We start from the raw sequence: 20321 nt of genomic DNA, 5'->3' as shown, positions 1-20321 counted from the left end.
TGAAAATCAGGATCTCCAAACTGGAGGCTGCTCAGGATGCAAAGCTTTGTGTAAAATGTGGAAAAAAGGTTTTTGATTTAACCACCATTAACATGAACCTTCTACATTGTAATTGCTTTGCTTAAAGCTTATTTCTTTGATGACTATATATTTACTCTTCTGATTTTCATTTACCTTCTCTTCATGCCTTTTCAAATTCAAACTTATTGTCAAACACAGCAAGTCTTGTGGAGTAGTTGCTAGGAGATGTTGACCAGTGTTATTAGCTATGCTTTTGTACTCTACAGTGCTTGCATAGTAGCACACAGTGTCTGATTGAGTGTTTGAAGTTATAGACGAAGTTACATGGCCATCAATGAATACTCTGAAGTTAAAATGCAACCAAGTAAATAAAATGTCAACATCTACTGTATTTCCACAATGTACAGTATCTGTTGTTGTAGCCTAAGCACACACAACATGGTTGCCATCAACGGTTTCCATTCCAACAGTGACCACACACAGTGGTATCCCTTTACATTGAATGCAGTTATGTATGAACTAATGGCTTCCTATTAAGCTTCAATATCATTTATTTAAAGTAAACATCTAGCCATGATCCATTCCAAACACCTCCATGTTTTCTTTAACTATGGGATAAATAGCTTACACTGTAGATAAGACTGAAGTCATTTTTATTTAAATAATATGAAGTTATGTAAAACCCTTCAGTCCTTTCTGTTCATGCTGTTGTGTTAGCACGATAGCATATTTTTCTTTTAAAAGCCATACTTTCCTTTTTGTGTTCATTGTCCATTACAGCATGCTTAGAATCCTTGCTTTGTGCAATTCAGCTCAAATCACAGAGTATAATGAAGTTAGATACATTTTACTGAGATCTATTTATTATACATTCAAAACACTAATTAGAGAAGCAATGATTAAAGACAGCATTGACCTAAATCTAGGAAAAAGAGTACCCTTGCTAAACTTAAATACCAAAGTCTGTACTTTATATCAAGTTAGCAATACGCATAAATTGTAGTTTTGTATTCCATAGAAATTTTGTACAATTAACAAACTAAAAGTAATGCATTTTATTTGGAATACATTTAATATTGATGCATATTGTTTTTCATCTGGGTGTCATTTTACTGTATGCCAACATAGTGTGTATGTAACTAGATACTTACTAGATACCCAGCAGGTATTACAATCTCTGATTTACAGCAAATCAGTCATTTTAAAAGAATAGACAACACACTTGCTTTTTGTTTAATTGACCTATGTTTCTCTTGGACCACCTTAACCAGCCTGACCAGCTAAAATAGCACACCACCAGTATAAACTGGCATACACCAGTGCCAGTTATTGCTGGATTTTTCTATGAGCGTCCAGTTCAATGTGTTTTGAATGGTTTTCTTCTGCTGCATGTGGATAATAGCCTCCCAGCCAAGCTGTCCACATCTGTCATCTGAATCACGGGACAGCAGACAATCTGACAACCGGGCTGATCCCTGCTCTGAAAAAGAACTGCCCAAACATCTACACCTCCACGAGCTGGCAACAAGCACCCTTCCAAGTGCATACTGGAGGCGTTATGAATCACATTGTTGATTCATCCTGCACTAAATGCCATGGAAGTATGTCATACAAATACTGTCAGCCATACAGCAGGTGTTAGGTATATTCCCTGTATAATGTAGCGCCTTGTATTTCTTAGATAACCAAGACTTTTCTTATCTTCTATACAAATTTATATACCCCAAAGTAAATATGTCTTCAGCATAATGAAAGGGACACGTTGGTAATGCTAATAAGAGGTGAATTAAATGGATTTTAAGGTCTGATTTATCACTCCTTTAAGATCATTAAAACTTAACTGTAATGATAAAAAATAAGCTATTTAGGGAGTGGTATAAAGGATACTCTGTACTGTAGTTATTCAATGAACCTTGTTTCTATAGCAAGTGCAATATAAGGAACATAAATATTTTTAATCCTTAATGAAACAGCTGAATTCTTAGAACTACTATCATTTAATCAAGTTCCACATCTGCTCAGCAACACAGCACAATTTGAATGCAAGATTCCAAAATGGAATGCAACAAAATGCAATATAGCGTTGAATAGTAAAAAGTTATTCAACACTCGATCTTTCAACACTTCCAAAGTGTACAGTAGGTGCCTTTGCAAATTTTACTATCAATTAGCCAGAAGACCAGGATTACTTTTCCAGACCTATTTATAGATACGTAAAATAAAATCTGGATTGAAAAAAGGGCAATAAGTTTTGTGTGCCAAGTAGTAATCTAGCAATAAATGTTTTAGGCTACAAATAATGAAACAATACATTTGGTGGATAATTGGTAAGATGTTTAAAATGTGGGGTAGGTTTAAAATCTCTGATCTGAATTGAGAGAAAAGAATAACCTCATAGATGCATGTATGTGTTTTGTACTTTAATATGACATGTTTTCAATAAGAATTAAATTGTGTAATCTGCCCTCCCAATAATGGCAGGTTTGGACTAGCCTGTATTGCAAAGCAACCTAAACCTTCTGTGTTCAGTATACAGTAGTGCTTTCTTTCAGGCATACATTGGAAATTCTGATTCAGAAAGGTGTGTTCAACTCTGGACCTTGGGAGCCATTGATCCAAACAAGGTCTAAATATTAATTTGAAATCTACAATGCTTTATAGTGCACCTAGTCATAGTCGGTGGTACTTAGTCATTCATGCAGTCTGTTGTATTGACTTGAATTTAATTACATTAAAAAATTTAATTATTTATACATTTATGCTCTAAAGAAAAGGTACCACAGATTTGAAAAACGAGATTTAGGCTCATGTGTAGGGCTGTGCTGTGCATTTTCAGATTTCAATTTATTTTGACCCTATTTTAATTTTAGATTCTTGTAATTTCTTTATATTGTGATTTTCTTGTAACATTTATTTGGAGAATAAAAATGTTAGCCTGTTGTAAACAGGCCCAAATCACTGCCAGTTTTTTTTCTCTCCTTTGTGATGCTATTTGGGACAGAGAATGCTCAATGCTGACACACATTTGCCCCCCAAGAATTCTTCTGAAATGACGCCCCTTATTAGTGGCAATAGTCGCTGTAGTTAAATACAGCGACTATATAGAGTTGGCTGGTATCTAACAGAGGGCCACTGTGTGTTTTTTTCACTGTACATTTCCAAATGCTTTTCAATCGGACTGTGGACCTGTTCTCTCTGATTTTCTGTTTCCAATTGTGACACACTGATGAAATGGACATGCATGTACTGTATGGTATGAACACTCTTTAGCACAAAAAGAAACAGCAATAAACAGAACAACCATTGCAATGAAGTATACAGGTTTTATCCAAAGGATGTCTGTAGCAGTTTCAATTACATTCAGTTTATAAATCGGTTTCAGCGTGGGGAGATTGAAACCCTAACAAATAAACCATAAGCCAATGTAAATATCAAAAAGCCATTAATGTAATTTGCCATGCAGTCATTTCTATCCCCTCATAGGGAGGCTTGTAATGCCAGGGAGTATTGTAAAGGTGGGTGTACATACTGTATGCAAGGCTGAACATACATCACACTTTTCAGTTTTGCATAGTCAAATTCTTTCATCAGATAGTTCAATTCTTTAATAAACATCAATTTCTATACAAATAACACCCAAAATGTAGTAGTAAACAGCTTTATTCTTAAAATCGAAAATTTTGAAAGATTAACATCTATCCTACTATTCTATTGCAAATAAGGAAGGACATTGATAAAAATAAAAATAAAAACCAAAGAATACAAACATGTATGTACTGGTATATTTTGGGTAATAAAAAAAAAAAAGATGCACATTTTCAGTGTGAAAATACTTAAGAATCCTTTATGAGAAAAAAAAAACTAAAATATGTATATGTTTTACTTTAAACATTAAATCATGTGTACTTTTCCCCGAGCTGGACCGCAAATTGCTTCTGTGGTCCATATTCAATAAAAGAAAGCACGTGGAAGTCTAAAATAGAAAACATAACAGTTTGCTCATTAAATAACACAGTGTAACAAATTTTTATTTTTTTTTGGTTCCTGGGTAGTAAGTGTTATTTCCTAATTGCTTATGCCTCAAAAGTATAGAAAATGGATATTATTCCCCACAAACTTTGCTTTTGTGACCAGGACAGTGATATTTTGAAATTTACCTATTTTCCAAAACATTCCAGATAGATTCAGTGCTGAGTAAACTTGGAGTAACTTCTAGAACTTTCTAGAACTTTCCTGTAATATAAATAGTAGTATAAATACAGGGGCCTTAAGCCCACTAGTTCAGTTTAGTTCCAGCTGCCTAAGTGGATACATATCTGCATTTTTCTGAGATGGCATCAAGAGGCTGCAATGGTGGCATTCCTGATGGGTCTCCAAGGCGGCCTTTGGGACAACAGGGACACCAAGGCGCACTACCACAGGCGGGACTGGCCACAGCGGACCGAGTTCTCTGTGGGGAGGAACAACGTCAAGTGGGAGCCACTGGTGGACCCCTGGAAGGTGCTGATGCCACCACTGCACATCAAATTGGGCCTTATCTGTCAGAGCTCTAGATAATGAGTCGGCAGCCTTCAAGTACCTTCAAGACTTCTTCCCTAAGCTGTCTGAGGCAAAGGTCAAAGCCAGTGTCTTCGTCGGACCACAGATAAAGAAGATCCTGGAGTGCAATGAATTCCCCAAGAAGCTCACTAGTAAGGAGAAAGCGGCTTGGAACAGCTTTGTCGCAGTGGTTCGGGGCTTCCTGGGCAATCACAAGGCCAAAAACTATGTGGAGTTGGTTGAGACTCTGGTGAAGAACTACAGCACAATGGGCTGTAGGATGTCCCTCAAAGTCCATATCCTTGATGCTCATCTTGATAAATTCAAGGAGAACATGGGAGCGTACTCGGAGGAGCAAGGCGAGCATTTCCACCAGGATATACTGGACTTTGAACGCCGCTATCAAGGACAGTATAATGAGAACATGATGGGAGACTACATTTGGGGGCTGATTCGTGAAAGTGATTTACAGTATAATCGTAAATCTCGAAAAACTACTCACTTCTAAATCTGTTGTAGTCATTTTTGTATTACTTTAGTATAAATACATGTTAATTTGGATTCATATGTTGTTTTTTTCTGACTTTATGTGAACGAAAAGACACAAATTCGCCCGTTTTCTCATTGGAAATAGGTAAATTTCAAAATATCACTGTCTGGTCACAAAAGCAAAGTTTGTGGGGAATAACAGCCATTTTCTATACTTTTGAGGCATAAGCAATTAGGAAATAACACTTACTACCCAGGAACAAAAATTGTGTTACATAGTGTAATTTCTTATTTTATTTCTTATATCATTTCTCACCTATAATGTTTTCATTAAACCTTTACTGAAGAATAAAAAAATGGTAACTAAGAGCAATAGACTTCCATGACTAAGAACCGTAGACTTGCATATTCCTGTCTTTTAATGAAATGGGTCCAGTATTGCTGTGTTGTTTTTGGTGCCCGATGCCTTTAAGAGGATTTCCATCTGCGAGCAGACATCACTGCGTGGACTGTATAGAGCAGGGTTGCGATATAGGAAAACACCTGAAAGACAGATGCAATAACATGTTAATAATATTAAACATTAAAAAAGAACAAACCCATTGTCTGTTTTCATGCTGTTGCTTTTCACTTATCACCACTTCTCTCCTGCGTTAAATACGCTCTTTGCACAAGGCTTAGAGAAAATGTACAGCTAGGCCAAACGTTTTGCATCACCTAGAATTTGATGGTTAAAAAAAAAAACAACTATATGAACACAATTTAGATATTTTATTTAACCATGTAATCAAATAAACTACAAAATGATATTACAAAAGTCTACCAGAAGCCAGAACAGTAGTACAGTATTTCATGTTAGATTTTGAAATGTCACATTTTTCTATTTTTGTCCATTTTTTGTTAAGTATATGGAAAACTACAAAGCGGTATGTAATTCAATATGTTTAATTGACTTTATGAAGCAAAATGAGTTAATTCTGTAGGGTAATGCACATTTTTTGGTCATAGCCATAGGTATCCATTTGTTGTTTTTTGCTTCCAAGTAGGTCTTTATAATTATAGAAATGCTCTGACTGATAGTCTCCTGTCTGGGCATTGAGATGACCTTCTGATGATCACAAAAGCATTTATTATAGCAACACATAGCAATTCTCCAAGCAAGGCACTTTTAAAAAACACAGTCCATTCACATAAATTAGTTCTGTTTTTTTTGTTATTGGTTTTTGTCGTTGATTCGGAGTACCACATTAAATTATCTTATACATATCAAGTCACTAACAAAATGTACTAATAAGAGGCTATTATTATTATTATTATTATTATTATTATTATTATTATTATTATTAATCCAAAGCACTGTTTAACCTAAAATAATGTTTATAAACATCCCTTAAAACAGCCCTATGAACAGGACCCTATATCTAAAAGAAATGTCATACATATAATTTTTTTATTTTTTTTTAATATATTATATATAGGGCAGCAGTGTGGAGTAGTGGTTAGGGCTCTGGACTCTTGACCGGATGGTTGTGGGTTCAATCCCCAGTGGGGGACACTGCTGTTGTACCCTTGAGCAAGGTACTTTACCTAGATTGCTCCAGTAAAAACCCAACTGTATAAATGGGTAATTGTATGTAAAATAATGTGAAATAATGTATAATGTTAAAGTTGTAAGTCGCCCTGGATAAGGGTGTCTGCTAAGAAATAATAGTATATATATATATATATATATATATATATATATATATATATATATATATATATATATATAAATAAATATATATATATATATATATTGTTAAATACCAAATGTTACGAGTTTCTTTGTGAATCAAGTTTTTTAGATTACCCAACTTGATATTCTATAGTGTTTATCAGCATATTAGTTTAGTGGAATACTTACTACTGCAGCTATGTCTTCCTGATAGTACATGAAAAGAGTTTCATCTCCTAAATTGACTTGACCCAAAACTGATGTAACATAGGCTAGTGCAACTGAAGCACTCAGGTAAAAGAATGCAGCAAGTGCGTGGTAAGCCACATCCTAAAAAAGAGCACAGAACAGTGAGTCAAAAAAACATTAAATACAAAGTAACAAGTAAAGGCACTTTACTACATTTGATTATTTAAAAAAAAAAAAAAACATAATACTCTTTAGTATTCTGCTCCCCAAAATTAAGCAATGAAATACAGTAGAGGCCAATGGCATTCTTACCAATAAAAACATTTAAAACAACAGAATATGAATAGCAAATGGCAATGCACCCCACAAAAGATGTATGTAATTATGTTATTATTTCTGGATTTATAACAAGAACTTTATAATTCTTCAGAATTTCACTGACATAACTTACCAGTGTTGCCCACATAGAGCTATTCTGGTTCATACCAATGATGAAGAGCAGCAGCCAGAGGAATGTAAATACGAAGCAGAACACCGACACAAACATCACCCACCCTTGTGGGTTGTCCATATACACGTTTGTTGATGCCACAAGGATCCAAACAAGCCCACCAAAAACCTGTAAGACATTAAAAACATGAGTATGTGTGTATACATAAAGGGTTGTCTCTTATTAAAGCAGATGTATAATACAGTATGTAAACAATCTAAGTGCCTAACAAAATAATACCTCACTCAAAGTACGGACCTAAGATTCAGTCAGGAAACAATGCCATAGATTTATTAAAGCTTAGACTAGACAACATTACTACATTGTACATATTTTCACACTACATTCTTTGATGTTTGCTTGCAGATAAGTGGAAAGGCTGACCGCAGGGAACTGGGAAGTCATGGGCAGGGGGGCAGGATAGCAGCCCTCCTCATTAGACGAAGCCAAAAAGCTGGTCAGGAGGTGAACGCTTGCACAGCAGGGACATAATGGATTGAGGTAAGATAAACTGGAAATCCCTTCCTTGCCGATCATTGGACGTATCGTTTATCGAATGACAAATAAGATACTAGCTATTCGACTGAAACGATTTGTTCTGAGTTTTGGAAGCGCATAAAATATGCTTGATGTTTATGTGATTTGATCTAAGGTTAAAAGTGAGTAAATGTACATTTATGTGTTCAGAATTCTCTGTGCCACTTCCATAAATTCCATAAACTACTAAATGAATCTACATAGCTATATGTACTCCCTCTCGGGGTATGCACAAACCTGAAGTCTGACCTCTGGGTAGTACCATAGTACCAAATCAAACACATTTTAATGATAAATGTACATATTCCATTAGATACACACACTTTTTTTGTATTAATATAAAGGTCATTATTGCAGTTTAGCTTTTCTATGTATTATGTCATCTCAGTTTTTCAGTACATACTACTGGGATTCCTAAGGGCCCTTTTATATAAAAACCACATCACAAATTATTTTCAAATTAAAATTCCAAGATTTTTTACATTCTCCCACTAAATTTGAAACACCAAATGTGAGTCATGCTTGACTAGATTAAGAAGCTACTGGGTTCATTTGAATAGCTAAGACTATTGGCATAGTAAGCAATGCTAAAATCAAAGCTACAGTTACTGTGCATTGCTCTTAATAGCATAATAATACAACAAAATAAAATACCATGTTTAGTAGTTTAAGGGACATGCAAATGCCTATGTAGTCTCTCCAATAGTGTACAGCAGTCTGTCAACTACCTGTATTAATGATGAGTCTAAAAATACAGTACTTCATCATCAAGGGTTGCCTTTAGGGAGTTTTTTTAAGGAGTGCCTTGCTAAAGTAGAAGATTTACTTTACTTTGCTCAGCTTGTTTGCTTCTGTGTAAATGGTAACAGTTGTTCACTGTATTCTCTAGTACTCATTATGAAATGTACAAGCTTCAGTGTACTCTGCTTCCCTGACATGGAGTCAGGTGAGAATCTGGGGTTTATATTGAGCTCTCAATTTAGTAGGTTAGTATTATAATCGAATGCTTGCCTTATAGTTCCAGGAAGTTACCAAGATAAACGATTTTTCTAATGAATTATCCTCCCCTGTTGTGTAAAAACTTCAGTTCTATGTCCATGTTTAAGCTATTTACTTACAAAAGACGATAACCAGAGATCACAGCAATTTCAAGTCATTTTACAATCTTTAATAAGATCGTATTTTTTTAAAGGGGAAAAAGCACTTGTTCGTTTACAAGAACCAAACATCTAATACAAGTAAATGCCTCCTATTCACTCTTAAGTTATCTGTTGTCACTCAATGTTCCCAGACCCTCAACAGCCAAGTTTGAACTCATTTTATGGTCTCTGGAGCTATTTTAAAAGCTATTCACTACTGGAATTCTCCAGAACAACGAATCAAGAAACAAAAATAATTATATTTTCAATATATTCATTATTTAAGTGTGATTTCACATCCACAAAATAAAAATGATGTGTCAGAAACCATCCTGAATGAAACAAAAAGGCAGTATGACAGTTATTTTTTCAGTTCACATAATCATTTAATCCCCTCTGCTATATGAACGATTAGAATGATTATTTGTGGTATCAATTTTTTGATATTCTTCTTGCATATCTCTTAACTTTGTTTAATAAAGCATTGAAAATAAATCTAAAAGAATCTACAGGTGAATTTCTGTAGCTCTGAGATTCATTTTTTTGTTAAATATTGCAAACTTTGGCATGCTTTATTTAATTCAAATGTATTTATGCACACATGTAATTTCCAATTTAGTTCCTAATTAATTCCTATAAATTACTTATCAATAGGGCCCTGCGTTTTACGCGACCTGTTTTTTTCAATTGTAAGTCAACTGCTATCCCCTAGATGTCCCTGCAGCCACTCCAGTTATAGTAATTGAATTCACAATTAAGAAATCAACACATTACACTTTGACTAATTAGAAAAATAAAAGCTAATTATGATGAGTATAAATGGTAATTGAATAAACTGATGCGTTAAAAGAAAAATCGAGAGACCTAAACATGGATTCAAAGACATCACAATCAAAAAGCATTTTATTGAGCGAACGCACGCAACAATATCCACCTGGTGTTCTGTACACCGATGGGTATCATTTATTTTACACAACTTGCAATATATCTTTGGACCACACTCGAAAGTCAACAATAGACCGACATTTATCATCAGAAAAACACAGAAAACGAAAGGCTGAGATTGACAGCGATGAGACGGCGTCCTCCAGTAAAAAACGTAAGGGGGAAGAAAACGAAAAAAACGTTGACAAGATGTTACTTTCGATTTGACAGAGGCATTTGTTTGTGCTAATATTCCCCAGAAAAAATATATATCGTTAATCCCAAACTACCTGCATTTCTGAACAACTATGTAATAAATTGCGGGAGCAATTCCTACAGCAGGTCAACTGAGAAGGGAATATCTACCCCAAATTGCTGAGTTGCACAAGATGAAAACTGTACAACTGGTAAAGATGTCTGACAGTGTATCTGTAGTTACTGACGAATCTACAAATGCAAAAGATCAGTATGTTTTGCACATTTTGTTTGTTCTCTAAGGACTATCGAATACCTTCGAACTGAAAGTAATATTAGCCGATACAGTTAATCTGCACTCTGTGAATTACTCATCGGTGGCACAGGGCATTGTGAAATGTTTAAATGCATTTGTTAATTTTAATAATGTGACTGGATTTGTCTCAGAAAATGCCGGTTACCTGATCAAGGCATACAATGACATTCTTTGAGGTTTACTGCCAAATTCAGTACATTTGACTTGTAATGTCCACATAATAGCCCTTGCCAGCAATATCTGGGCAAATAATTTTCTGAAAGCAGACAAGCTGGTTACAAGCTGTTAAAAGAAAATGTTTAAACATTGCCCAAGCAGAAAACTACATTTTAAAGACCACCTGACAGAAGCAATCCAACAAGAAGGCCGTACTTTACCCATAAAAGCATTATGTTTGGCACAACCCCAACACAGCGTATCACCCAAAGAACACCATCCCTACTGTGAAGCATGGTGGCGGCAGCATCATGTTATGGGGATGTTTCTCATCGGCAGAGACTGGGGCACTTGTCAGGATAGAAGGGAAAATGAATGGAGCAAAGTACCGAGAAGTCCTTGAGGAAAACCTACTGCCCTCTGCAAGAAAGCTGAAACTGGGACAGAAGTTCACCTTTCAGCATGACAATGACCCAAAGCACACAGCCAAAGCTACGCTGGAGTGGCTAAGAAACAAAAAGGTAAATGTCCTTGAGTGGCCCAGTCAGAGCCCCGACCTAAATCCAATCGAAAATGTGTGGCATGACTTGAAGATTGCTGTCCATCAATGCTCCCCAAGGAACTTGACAGAGCTTGAAGAGTTTTGTAAAGAAGAATGGTCAAATATTGTCAAATCTAGGTGTGCAAAGTTGGTAGAGACCTTTCTCAACAGACTCACAGCTCACAGCTGTAATTGTTGCCAAAGGTGCTTTCACCAATTATTAACTCAGAGGGGTGGAGACTTAATCAATTATGATCTTTCAGTTTTGTATTTTTAATATATACCTTTTTTCACTTTAACAGTGTGGAGTATGGTGTGTAGATAAGTGGAAAAAATCCTCATTTAAATGCATGAAACTCTGAGGTACTGACACAACAAAATGTGAAAAAAAGTTCAAGGGGGTGTAGACTTTCTACAGGCACTGTATATATATATATATATATATATTTTTAAATCGAGAATAGTGTTTACTATCAACGGCAATACAGTAACAACAATAGCAACTAGTCTCTGGTTTGAATGAAGAAACAGCTGGATGCAGTCTGATAACTTTCAGCAATGTTATTTCAGCATATCACAGTAACACCACAGAACAGTGCTCTCTTCTCTAAAGCCAAGAAGGAGGCTTTGAATAAACTTTAAACACACTGTGAACAAGTTACTGAACAAAAGGCACGATCAGCATTAACACATGTAATTTTGCTAACTTTTAGGGCCTAATGGTAGCTTAAATACTGGAACTTACACAAATACACAAACATGCACTCAAATCCTAAATAAAAAATAAAACATTACCGCTACTTTTATTTATTTAAACCGTTTACAAACCATGTTTGTTTTTGTGTATAATGTACTTGAACTGAAGAACAGCTCCATGTAAGTAGAAGATTGTCTTTTTAGTGTTGAGTTACTATTTATGCTATTGGAAATACCCCCCCCATACAGTTATTTCCCCTCTAAAGTGCTCAGTTTTGCCAGATCAGAGATTTTCTAGATATAAATATATAAATACAAAATAAGTAACTTAAATTCAGATATTCACAAGAAATACTACTTACAAGTTCTGGGATAATGAATGCATCAGGCAAAGTTTTAAATACTCTGGGCCCACTGGGTAGGCTGTTCATTAGTTGGGCTGTTGTTGCCATCTCCTCTGCTTACTGTACTTGATGCGACCAAAACATGAAGTGAAGGGTTTAAAAAACAAACCTTCCTTTTGAAGGAAAATTAAAACTTGACAAACTAGCTTCTCAAGCTTTCTGCAATTACCACACCCAGTAAACATAAAGACAGGGACCGGTGGCAACAGACATATACTCAACTGCTCAATTTGCTTGGAAGAACATTGACTGAGCTTGTTTGGGTGTGAAATTTAGTTTTTGTTTAATTTCCGTGTTTTTTCAGGACTAAGTTAATTTGCGTTCACATTGCAATTTGAAAGTGAATTTGATTTTTGTTTTTTTACTATTCGTGGACTGGATGCTTACACTGTCTGCTGTTTCTTTAAGATGGCAGTGATAAGGGGATTGTTTTGTTTTTTGACAACATGCATTTCAATTATTTTGTTATTTTGTTATTGCTTTTTATCGCTATTGAACCAAAAACTGGAGGAAAGTACAGGCGCTGGTAGGAGAGCATTCTCTTTGTCAAGTTCTGCTTGGATTTTGACAGCCAACCAAATTTCTAAACTTACCGTGAAACTTACATTCCAACACTTGGTCCCACAACACCTTTGGTACAAGTAGCTGCTCTCCCTGGCTGTTCTGACGGTACAACAAACCTTTCATTGTTCCATAAACCTCGTCTCCCAAACCAAGCAATGCACTTTCTCCTTCAGACACATTCTATAGAACCGCAGAATTGCTCTTGATGCTGTTCTGCATTTGTTTTCTGGGTTCTAACTGACTCTCCACCTAACTCCTCATTCCAGAATGGCATGCAATCTGGGAAGTCTGATTCGACATCTAGCCTGTGCACATGTGACTAGCAGATTGCTTGGCTTACTTAGCTGCAGTAAATCCACCAACACTGGCATATCCTGACCGATCAATATAGGATAAGGTAAATTTAGTACTATGCCTACAGTTAAAAGAAAGGTCTGGTTAAAAGCCTCAATGTAAACATCTTCTGTTGGGTCTCTCATCTCCATGTACACATTTGATTCTGAGCCCTGTGGTAGAGTTCCACAGATCCCTAGGAATCCACTTGGTCTGGATACTTCCCATGTCTAAAAGTGCAGTTAACGGTTTACCATTTAAAGAAATGGTCACCACTGGTGCTACGTCTGTTTTTCCTACACTGGCCTTACCACTAGGCCTCATTACATAGCATAGGTTAGTAGTTTTCACTTTTCTCAATGGACAGACTGGTTTGATATGCCCTTCCTGGCCACAGTAAAAACACACTGATTTCCCTCGCTCTTGTTTGGCATACTCAGATTTACAGGCTACCACACTCTCTTGGCTAGGCATACTTTTGCTTGGACCACCACCTTCTCCAGCCCTGTCAGACACCCCTTGCTGTTCGAGGGTCTCCTGCAGTGAAGCGGTATCCTCCCGGTCCTTTGCGGGAATCAACAAAGGCATCTACCAGATGGGCGACATCCTGGGCAGTCACAGGGTTGCGCTCCTTAACCTATACTCACACATCAGAGTTCAGCATCTATAGAAACTGCTCCAGTACCATGGTTTCCACAAAGTTATCCACAGTGCAATGCTCCAATTTCACCCGCTTAGCAAATATGTCTAACGCGCACTTACAGCTCCTGTGGCATTTCCTCCAGCAGAAGCCCCAGGCTCTGAAGCGCTGGCAGTAGGTTTCAGGATTGATTACATATTTCTTCAAAATCGCTTCATTGACCTTGTCATCGTCTGTTGTGTTATGAATGTCCATCGCAACGTATATGCTACGTGCTTTTCTGGTTAACCCTGGAACTGTACAGGTTTTCCAGTCCTGTTTCGGCCACTTGTAAGAGGTTGCCAGTCTCTCAAACGTAGTTAAATAATGATCAATATCGTCCATGTTCTCTAGCTTAATTAGCTTTGCCTCTCGGCCACGGAATCACGGAAAGTTTGCTTTGGTGAACTCCGAAAGCTTCCAGTTTGCTCCACCTCTGTCTGCAACTCGGTGATCTGATGTTGCATTACTCGGAGTTTTTGATCTTCTCTCCTACTCTCTCTCCAGCCTTTCTTCCCTTAGCCTCTTATTAGCATACCAACAGGAACAATGCAGGGTGAGCTTACTTTCACCAAAATAAATGACTTTGGCAAATCAAAACAAAAACAGTAATAAATATATAATTAACAGCTGGTGATTGCAACAGGTAGAGATCACACCCCAGTCTCCAAGTGAGGTCTAGGACCAGGTATATATATATATATATATATATATATATATATATATATGTGTGTGTGTGTATATATATATATATATATATATATATATACACACACACACACACACACAACCACCCAACCCCTCTCCTAGCATATACCATTCTGTATAAACACAAACTATATACAAAATAGATTTAAAACCATCAACTTCCAGAATATACAATTTTACTAATATGCAATACATTATTATTCAGTGGTCCAGGACAGGTACACTTAGCATTGGGCAGGCCCCTCCTGTACAACCTGGGCTCAGATTTTGAAACAGTATTTTATTTTCTCACTACAGACTTTTGCCCCCCCCCCCAAAAAAAAAAAACACAACATTTTGTTTCATTTTTTTTTAGATTAAGACAAACCATCTATTTACAAACAAAAATCTGTGTTTTTAAAAGTCAATACGTGTTTTCAGTAATGTAGGGTTCACTCCATTAGTGCCTTAACATTAAAAGGCTGTAAAAATGTAAGATAACCAATTTAAAATATGTATATTTATTGCCTGAAAACTGTTAGTCAGAATAAGAGGTCATTATTTCCAACATATATTGAAAATCATTTTGGCAGCACAGCAGATGGTCAAGACAAAGGAGTTTGCTTCACGTTTGAGAAAAACACCTGTAGCAAACTCTAATAATGACTACAGAACAGCATCAAAGAAATATGGAATACCAAAATCAGAATAATCAATAAGTACCACAGAACAAATTGAACTGGAACACTTAAGTGACAGAAAATGACAGGCACAGCAGGTAGAATCTATGGCTACCAACTATAGCGTTATAAAGGGTAGCACTGTTACTGCAAGCAAGGTATCATAACCGTTACCCTTCTTTACAACTTACAATCCAAGTGTCTAAAACAAGCATGTTGGGCTTCAAACTTACACACAATGAAACTTTTACAAAACACATTTTTATTGGTTGACTTTAACCACACACATATTCTGAACACAACAAATGCATCAGTTTGACATTTAAAACTGTTAAATTAACACTTCGAAATTACAAATACTTGAATCAAAATACAACATGGGAATAAAGCCAGTTGTCTACTTTGCAATGCTGCCATGGAAACAGTCCCAAGCAAACTGAATGAGTGCCCCCTCTCGAGGAAGGTTGTGTACCCCTGTTAAAATGTTGCCTTCTGACAATACAACCCAAAATGTTTCAGCTACAGGCCTCTTTGATATGTTGTCTTACTGCCTCATGTTTACAGAAAAGCCCTTTAAATCCCTGTGCACACTACTCTATTTACATACAGAATATTTTATGTAACAACTTCAAATACAAAAGATAATCTATACAGTATGCAACAGCTGGTGGAAGCATCTTAATGTATTTATTTAATTCGGATCACAATAAGACTTTGCTTTGATTTAGATCAATGTTATGGAGGAGCCATCACAGTTAGTTATAACCCTCCTGTATTTATGAAGTTTTCCATCTGAACGCAGAAAACATGACGTGGATCACATAGAGCAGGGTGGCAATGTAGGAAAATACCTGCAAGAAAGATTTAAAATCATTAAAAGCAGGAATATCAGACAACAGAAATCCTACTGCCAAATTGATTAACAATTGTCATTCAATTCTCTAAATAGAATCTTACACATGTTGACTAAAAGTTATTTAACAGACTTTGGTTCAAATCATTAGAGGGTCATGTATGCCTGCAGGACCCTTCAACTTGCAGACTCCTCACAGCACCATCCTGGATGTCCATGTCAACAGTTATAAAACAGGGAATTCAATTTTGTTTTGTCCATCCCCATTAAATATACCATTCCTGAAAATCCATCCATGTGGGAACCTGAATAATTTGTACCAACATGTATCAATTTCTACCAACAATGGAGCGGTGTACTTACTACTGCAGCTATGTCCTCTTGGTAAGACTTAAAAGTAGATGAATTATCCTGCAACGCTATCGTAGCAGAGGACTGTGCAACAGAAGCACTCAGGTAAAATAAAGCTGCAATTCCATGATAAGCCACATCCTGAAAAAGAGTGATGTCAAATATTTAATACAAATTCTACATACACATTGTGTATACACACACAAAAACCTACATGCACCACATCTATAAAATTGACTCAAATCCACATTTTCTAAAATTATCCAATAATCAAGCCCAGTACAACTGGACAGTCCTAAGCTATGTAAAATACATGTACAACTTTACTCAGCCTAGCATACCTGGGAAGACCTACCAGGAGTCCTGATCTGCACCCCAGAGGTGGTAGGGCCGATCATTTGTCGCATCATAGTTAAAACTATTAATATACCCAGTTGCATATGGGAGGATGTCATGCAAATTTTAGCCGTGGTTTAAATTTATGTAGCCAATACTGCTGACCACTACAAGTCTTTGATGAAGTACCATTTGATTTTATTTTGCTTAGACTTCTAGTTGTAGCAGTTATTTCAAGATGTTCCAGGGTAATGTGGCGTGTAACCATCGTATTCCATGTAGCTAGCATTATAATGGACGTTACAAGTTGTGTTATTATTATTATTATTATTTATTTCTTAGCAGACGCCCTTATCCAGGGCGACTTACAATTGTTACAAGATATCACATTATTTTTTTTTTACATACAATTACCCATTTATACAGTTGGGTTTTTACTGGAGCAATCTAGGTAAAGTACCTTGCCCAAGGGTACAACAGCAGGGTCCCCGACCGGGGATTGAACCCACGACCCTCTGGTCAAGAGTCCAGAGTCCAGAGCCCTAACCACTACTCCACACTGCTGCCCCTGCACCTAACAGGTGTTACACTTTGTAACACTGTAAATACACAGTTCTTTGTTACTGCTGCATACAACCACTATACTGTAGGGCTTTAAAACTACACTTCCGTGGGTAGGGAAGGTAATGCATTATACAATAGTAACATTAGAACTGGAATCCCAAAATGTTAGGAACAATAGTACAATGGGAAAACAGATTGTCTACTGTAATATTAATTTACAGTTTGTTTTGGTAATGGACAGTGATTGTGTGCTGTTGATGACCTTCAGGTTTGCCTTGGTATATTTGTACAGCAACTTTGAATTTAACCATGCTTTCTGCATGTTTACTGTACTATGCATTTATTGTACTTTTACAGTAGCTCCCAAGAATGTCACACTTTCATGTGCTTTACTACACTTTGCAATGCTTACACCATGCTTCACTATAGTAAAACACCCTTGAAATGAGATGCATCATAGTTTAATTGGTTCTCATCCTGGCTTAATACACACATTAAAATGTTTGTTTTACTTACAAGTGAACTCCACACAGGGCTGCTCTGATTCACTCCAATCATGAAGAGTAGAAACCAGAGAAATGTGAAGACAAAGCAGAACACAGACACAAACATCACCCATCCTTGAGGGTTTGCAAGAAGCACCTTCGTTGATGCCACCAAGATCCATACCAGTCCACCGAAAACCTGCAAGACATGAAATACAGAATTAAAAAGGTGGACAAAGACACGACTAAACTCCTGCTTTGGTCAACCTCTACTAACATTGCTGTTCTGTTGCAATACCCTGTAAATAGATTTCACTGGAATTACAAAGGTTGCTCTGATTGATTCCAATTCTGTAGATATCAGCACAGCCACTTTTTCATGGTTTTCCTAAACATGCAGGTCTTTCAAATGATTATTTTTGGTGCTTTTGAATTGAAAGGTGGAGGACAATGGAACTAGTTAGTCGGGCCTGGGTTTCAAGCTAGCAATGCAGAGTTATAATGAATGGCTCCTTAAATCTACAATTAAATCTACTGTGGGAGTATTTGTTGTGTCCACCTACAAATAATCCCACTGAAATTAACACCTTTGCCGATTACTGCTACATAATCTTGGAAGACTATTCTGTAGAGCTAGCAGCATTACAGTGCCATACCTGTAACTGTGGGTTGCCATGAAATGAGTCAATAAAATAGTTAATGGCTGAGGGGGAGCCCCATGGATGAAACAAGCAGACAACATAAAAGCTGGCTCCAACCAAAGTTATGAAATAACATTACTGTAAATGGAAGACTTTTACAGAACTATTTTCTTGTACTTTTGGGGCCCAAGTTTTTATTTGTCATAAAACCAAGTCAATGTAAACATGTACATTTGATAAGACTTCTTCAAATTTGAACTGTAAATACTGATTACATGAATTAGTTTATAAACTAAATTTAATTAAGCGTTCCAATTTTGTTATCAGTTAAAACATTTGTTGATGTCGGAAATGTACTTTGTTGTTTGCATTGGACAGACAATTAAATCAATGTTATAAAACAAGGACTATGGAGTGGTACTACGTGTTACTCAATGCCATTAAATAGAGCGACTCGGTGATCACTATGAAGCTAAATTGGTCCATTCGTCCTGGTTGAAGCTCTATCATGAGCTTACTATAACTGATCCATTATTAGACTGTGCTAAAAGCTATTTATGTCATCACAACGTTGCACAATGAAGAGAAAATGTGTCTGGTGGCAGACAATGGGTGGAAGCAACCGGATCTTTTTTGTTTAGCCTTCTAATACAAACCGTTATCAACTGCATGTAACCAGAGAACTTGTAGCTGAATTTATTTTTTTTCATACTTTGCCAGCGTGAGACTTCTTGTGTAGTTACAAAGAAATGCATTAATGTAAAAGTAGTTAGGGCCTCCGACTAGAGTCAACATTGAAATATAGTGTGACCTATTAAGACTTGCATTGTGTATACTTTCTAGAATCGATAATGTAAAGAAATAAACGTTAAAACAAATGTAAAACCACCAGAGTAAAAATGTTGTTGTTGCACTGTAAAATTGTATTACCCTGTAACATATGTTAGTCGCCTTGTGTAAAGGCGTCTGCAAAACAATAAATACAAATTTTAAAAAAAAACAAAACACACACACAACCCCAAGCACCATTATGCCGGGATAGATTCATTATTAGTAGTCGATAAGTTACTTACAAGTTCCGGAATAAAAAATATATCAGGCAGAGTTGTAAAAACTCCGAGTCCACTTGGCAAGGCGCTTATTCCCGGAGTTGTCGAGTCCATGTCTTCTGCGTAAGAAGCAACTTAATGACAACAAATCCTCAAGTTAACGGGTTAGAAACAGGTGCTCCTTTTTAAAGCGTGTAGAACCACGCCTTCTAAATTAACCTATGAGAATTCAATGTTGGCTTTAACAACCGTTTCATAGCATCTTGCAAGGTACAGCTACTTTTCTTTTTTTTAATTATTTGTTTTCTAACTAAACGACGCTTACTTGTTTAGGTATCCACGCAGGGTTAAAAGACAAGTTGTTACTCAAGTTAAGACCAAACAGAAACATAGCGATACTATGGTACTGTATTTAGCTTAATACCCCGTGGCGATTTTTAAACAATGGAAAATTGGGCGTTAACAATCACGTTCACACAATTGTAGGTTAATTATAAGTCAGTTTAATAAATAAATCAATTTAACAACGAACAATAAACGTTCTACGGCTACTAGTTTTTAACATTCCAATAAAGCGATTTTTTTCACATTTTTAGAAGAAGAAAAAAAACTTCACTGCTGGAAACAATATATATACACACACACACACACACACACACACACACACACACACACACACACACACACACACATACACATACATTTGGCCATAGATAATATTTTGTGTGTTCTTCAAACAACTTATGGGG

At 36.4% G+C, this 20321-nt stretch overlaps 2 protein-coding genes across 3 annotated transcripts; both read right to left on the bottom strand.

Annotated features, from left to right (window-relative positions):
* Positions 1–3330: 3330 nt before the first annotated feature.
* Positions 3331–12426, bottom strand: LOC117403353 (myelin and lymphocyte protein-like). The gene is made up of 4 exons (XM_034005441.2): positions 12309–12426; positions 7404–7571; positions 6953–7093; positions 3331–5592 (listed from the first exon to the last, which is right to left on the bottom strand). Exons 1-4 carry the CDS (start codon positions 12396–12398, stop codon positions 5518–5520), a joined length of 474 nt encoding a protein of 157 aa, XP_033861332.2. The 5' UTR covers positions 12399–12426; the 3' UTR covers positions 3331–5517.
* Positions 12427–15532: 3106 nt separating this feature from the next.
* Positions 15533–19999, bottom strand: LOC117403354 (myelin and lymphocyte protein-like). Of its 2 annotated transcripts, XM_059024082.1 has the most exons (5): positions 19898–19999; positions 19597–19706; positions 17914–18081; positions 16510–16638; positions 15533–16144 (listed from the first exon to the last, which is right to left on the bottom strand). In XM_059024082.1, exons 2-5 carry the CDS (start codon positions 19684–19686, stop codon positions 16070–16072), a joined length of 462 nt encoding a protein of 153 aa, XP_058880065.1. In that variant the 5' UTR covers positions 19687–19706; positions 19898–19999; the 3' UTR covers positions 15533–16069. The 2 variants fall into 2 exon arrangements, with proteins under 2 accessions (XP_058880065.1, XP_033861333.2); XM_034005442.3 differs by having other exon boundaries at positions 19597–19999.
* Between the last annotated feature and the right edge of the window lie 322 nt (positions 20000–20321).

This window comes from Acipenser ruthenus, chromosome 5 (assembly GCF_902713425.1).
Source record: "Acipenser ruthenus chromosome 5, fAciRut3.2 maternal haplotype, whole genome shotgun sequence".
Lineage (NCBI taxonomy): Eukaryota > Metazoa > Chordata > Actinopteri > Acipenseriformes > Acipenseridae > Acipenser > Acipenser ruthenus.
This window is presented reverse-complemented; position numbering and strand designations above follow the sequence as displayed.

Excerpts from the sequence above, each read along its gene's own strand:
- LOC117403353 (XM_034005441.2), bottom strand. The coding sequence starts at position 12,398 with ATGGCAACAACAGCCCAACTAATGAACAGCCTACCCAGTGGGCCCAGA. Across the intron at positions 7,572-12,308 it reads CATTCATTATCCCAGAACTT|GTTTTTGGTGGGCTTGTTTG; the intron begins GTAAGTAGTATT and ends AATGTCTTACAG. Across the intron at positions 7,094-7,403 it reads GCTCTATGTGGGCAACACTG|GATGTGGCTTACCACGCACT; the intron begins GTAAGTTATGTC and ends GCTCTTTTTTAG.
- LOC117403354 (XM_034005442.3), bottom strand. The coding sequence starts at position 19,686 with ATGGACTCGACAACTCCGGGAATAAGCGCCTTGCCAAGTGGACTCGGA. Across the intron at positions 18,082-19,596 it reads TATTTTTTATTCCGGAACTT|GTTTTCGGTGGACTGGTATG; the intron begins GTAAGTAACTTA and ends CATGTCTTGCAG. Across the intron at positions 16,639-17,913 it reads GCCCTGTGTGGAGTTCACTT|GATGTGGCTTATCATGGAAT; the intron begins GTAAGTAAAACA and ends ACTCTTTTTCAG.